Raw genomic sequence first — 4,566 nt, 5'->3', positions numbered from 1 at the left:
AGGTGGTGGACTGGGAAGCTTAAGTTTGAGACTTCAGAAGAGTACCTGGAGGGGTTAGACCTGCAGATGTACATAAAGACACCTGAGGTGGACCAGACTGAACTCCTCAGCCCAGACGAAGTTCTTCAGAAGCTGATGCCATCTGATGTGCTCACATCATCCACTTCAGCACAGTGAGTGTGTGTGTGCATGCACGTGTGTTTACGTGGGTGTGTGCATGTGTGTGTGTGTGTAGGTTTGCATGATGGGTTATTTTTTATTTTATTCCAGTGTGTAAGTTAACTTACTGTAACCTGATGTCTCTCCTAGACTGGATGACTGTGTCCTGTCAGAGAAGAGCCTTTCCTTCCTGGCCTCTGCCCTGACCTCACACTCCTCACGTCTCACACAACTGACACTGAGAAGCCAAAAGACAGAGGAGTCATTTCTGGAAGTGTCATCTTCAGCTGGGTGCCATCCAGACTGCAAGCCCTGGAAGTTGAGGTACTACTGTATATCTTTGCTCTATACATCTATGCTATCCTCTTAGGAATTTGATTCAAGTGGTCTATTATATATACAGTATATCACAAAAGTGAATACACCCCTCACAGTTTTTGCAGATTTGTGAGTATATCTTTTCATAGGAAAGCATTGCAGAAATTTCACTTGGACACAATGATTAGTGACCTTTTAACAACATATTTAACCGCTTAAATTTCTTGTTCACTCAGAAAAAAACAAAATACAGCCATGAATGTTTGAACATGTACTCACAAAAGTGAGTACACCCCAGATGAAAATCCGGTAGAGAAGGGGCTGTGTTGGCTCGAATCGTCTCGAAATGAAACGAAATGAAAAGGGATGAAAAGGGAGGTCATCAGTGTGCGTTTCAGCCTTTCTTTGCATTGAACTTTTACATTTTGAGTCTGCATCTGGCTTAAATAGATTGGTGTGAGATTTGAATGCAATCCTATGGAGAATAACAGGATCTGCTTCAGTAGTCACAGTGCATGTTGACATGCATGTTTCTTTTAGGTGTATTTCAGATTACCAATGTTGACAGCATTCATGCATCCCCAAACCATGTCAGTCCCACTACCATGCTTGGATTTTGATAGGATACACTTTTTAAAAAAACTCACTTGTTTACCACCACACATGCTTGACACCATCTAAAGTATATTTGTTTATCTTGGTCTCTTCAGATCACACGACATGGTTCCAGTGATCCATATCCTTGGTCTGTTCATCTCTCTTGAGACCAAGATAAACAAATTTGCTTTTTTCTTTCTTTCATGCATTTTTTTCACACACAAATGCAAAAAAAGTAATATATTCATTGACTTGGAGCACTATTGCAAGTCATTGCAAGCTAAAACTGTCAAGTCAAGTCAAGTCTCAAGTCAACAGCGTACAAGTCGAGTCAAGTCACAAGTCATTCCTAATATTGGCAAGTCAAGTCTCAAGTCGAGTCATTTGTGATTCAAGTCACAAGTCAGTCCAAGTCACAAGTCCACATCTCTGGTAAGAACTGCACCGTAAAAAATGGGTAAATGGGTTGGGATGAAGGGTTACTAGGGTCCACGGCAAGTTGGAAGAAAAAGCGAAACAAAGTACTTAAAGGTGCACTGTGTAGGATGCTGACCAGAGTTGGTATTGCAACAATGTTTTTCATTGAATGGATCATCCTGTCTACTGCCAAATTTTATATAAAAAGTGCAATTTTCCCTGGCATAATGAGTACTGAGGATTTGATGGTGGTGGTAAGTATTCATGAAAAAGGTAACATTTGTGAATGGGCAGCATGCATTCTGTAAATAAACTACTAAAAATATTACACAGTGCACCTTTAATAATTATTGTACACCAAAATAAACAAAAATATTATTACTATTACCTTGTCATGGTAAAGTTAGGGAACCCCCAGATTCAGATTAAAATGTTTAATTCAGAACATGTTTGGTCCTAAAAGGTACACTGTGTAAGATTTTAGTTGTTTATTTCCAGAACTCATGCTACCCATTCTTTAATGTCTTGTGAATACTTACCACCACCATCAAATTGTAAGTATTCATTATGACTGGGGAAATTGCACTTTTCCTGCATGAAAAGGGGGATCTTCTACATCAGGGGTGGGGAACCTTTTTCATTCGAGGGGCCACTTTAAATTCATCAGAAGGGCCACTTTAAATTCATCAGAAGGGCCACTTTAAATTCATCAGAAGGGCCACTTTAAATTCATCAGAAGGGCCACTTTAAATTCATCAGAAGGGCCACTTTAAATTCATTCGAGGGGCCACTTTAAATTCATCAGAAGGGCCACTTTAAATTCATCCGAGGGCCGTAAAAGTCCTCCGAGGGCCGTATTACGATCACAAGCCAGGATTTATTCGTGCACTTAAGGCCTATATTGAAGGCAGCTAGCTTTAAAACAGAACCCACCTTCTCTAGGTCCCCTGAATATAACTTAATTGTATTGCAAATGTATTTCCCAAGTTTCCTTTACAAAATATGTCATATTTCATGTGAGGCTGCATAACATTAAAACTATATCGGGGGCCGGATGAAAAGGCCTCAAGGAAACATAGGTTCCCCACCCCTGTTCTACAGTGAGTCCAATATGTATTTGATCCCTTGCTGATTTTGTTGGTTTGCCTACTAACAAAGACATGATCAGTCAATATATTTTATGATAATATGTATTCGAATATGGAGAGACAGAATATCAAAAAGAAAATCCAGAAATTAACTTAAGAGAATATATATTAAATTATTTCCATTTCATCGAGCAAAATAAGTATTTGATCCCCTGCCAACTGATTACAGTTCCGGGCCCACAGACCAGATGGGCACTTCCGATCAACTTGTCATCTGAATTAAAGACACCTGTACATGCTAACATGCATAAAAGACACAAAAGAATCAGCAAAATCAGTCCATAGTATGAGTGAATCAGTCACACTCCAACCTCACCAGCATGGGAAAGACCAAAGAGCGGTCAAATTATATCAGGGACAAGATTTTAGACCTGAACAAAGATTAAATGGGCTGCAAAGCCACAAGAAAGAGACTGGGTATTAATGACCCAGTTGTTGATGCATTTCTTCCAAAATGTGAGGAATACAAAATGACTATCCATCAGCCTGTCCGGGGCTCTATACAAGATATGACCTTTTGTAGGGATTTGATAATCATGAGAACAGAAAGAAAGCACCCTAGACCTGTACGGGATGAACTAGGCAATGATATCAAAGCTACTGGGAGCAAAATCACTAAGAAAACTACTGGTAGCACTTAATGCCACAAAGAGGTTTAAAATCCTGTAGTGCACACATGGTACCTCTACTTCAGAAGGAACCTGTGCAGTCCCACCTGAGGTTCGCCAACGGACATCAGACTGGTTTAGGATATGATAAGGAGGTGCTGTAGTCAGATGAAACCAAAATCACGCTGTTTGGCATTAACACAATTCAATGTGTTTTGAGAAAGAGTACTGCTGTCTATGATCCCAAGAACACCCTCAAACCATAATGATACCACTTTCATGCATGATGGTGAGGAGGGTGTTTGTCTGGCCAAGGCACAGGGCAACTTCACATCGTCAATGAATGGATGGAGGGAGAGATGTAATGTGCAATCCTGAGTGCAAACGTCCTTCCCTCCACCACTACACTGAAGGGTGGGCCATTTTTGGATCTCCCAACATGACAATAATACACAACATACAGTCAAAGCAACAAAGGAGTGGCTCAATAAGAAGCATATTAAAGTCGTGGAGTGGCCTACAGTCTCCAAATATTAACCCTATAGTAATTCTATGGAAAGAACTGAACCTCCCATTTGCCAAGCTACAGACCACAAACTGTTAATGTTTTAGAGATAATATGCAAAGAAAAATGGGCAAAAATATTTTCTACTATATGCACAAACATTGTCATCAACTAAAAGAAGCATCTGACCTCAGTGCTAGACAACTAGGGCTTTGCCACAAAGCACTTTCTCTTCTTTAGCTAAATTAAATTAAAATATATTATTTTAAGTTATTTTCTGGAATTTCTTTTTGATATTCTGTCTCTCCATGTTTGATTACATATTATCATAAGTTTATAGACTGATCATGTCTTTATTAGTGGGCAAACCGGCAAAATCAGCAAGGGATCAAATACATATTGGACTCACTGTACATGGTCTACCATTTTGAATGTCAAGAAATAGACATCTTTAGCTGCTAAAATGACTGTACTTGGGCCACAAAAGAAAATATTAGTTTATTACCTAGTGAACTTTCATGTAAAGATCAAATTTGGCAATAGACAGCCCAGTTTCAATGAACAGGATAGTTGCAGTACCTTTTTTTGACCATATCCTGCACAGTGTACCTAAATGTAAATAAATGTAAATGTAAATAAATCTTTGAGAATTGGCCTCTCAAGACAGGTGTTGCTAAGCTAGTGAAAGTCAATGGATCCGTGCATGCTTACATGAAAAATAAGACACTTTACCACCTTTATAAACACCAGCCAACGATTTTAACTGTATTAAGCCCCCAAATAGTGGCATACCCTTTTCATTCAGTTAAAGATG

At 39.2% G+C, this 4,566-nt stretch overlaps 1 protein-coding gene across 1 annotated transcript in view; it reads left to right on the top strand.

Annotated features, from left to right (window-relative positions):
• Positions 1 to 553, top strand: part of LOC134464722 (protein NLRC3-like) — a 2,237-nt gene extending 1,684 nt beyond the window's left edge. Inside the window, exons 1-2 of the mRNA XM_063218074.1 lie at positions 1 to 173; positions 310 to 553. The exon at positions 1 to 173 is cut by the window's left edge and continues 1,684 nt beyond it. Of these exons, the coding sequence (XP_063074144.1) occupies positions 1 to 173; positions 310 to 529 (393 nt within the window). The 3' untranslated portion in view covers positions 530 to 553. The remainder of the gene's footprint in view (positions 174 to 309) is intronic.
• Positions 554 to 4,566: the final 4,013 nt, after the last annotated feature.

This window comes from Engraulis encrasicolus, chromosome 15 (genome assembly GCF_034702125.1).
Source record: "Engraulis encrasicolus isolate BLACKSEA-1 chromosome 15, IST_EnEncr_1.0, whole genome shotgun sequence".
In the NCBI taxonomy this organism is placed as follows: Eukaryota; Metazoa; Chordata; class Actinopteri; order Clupeiformes; family Engraulidae; genus Engraulis; species Engraulis encrasicolus.
This window is presented reverse-complemented; position numbering and strand designations above follow the sequence as displayed.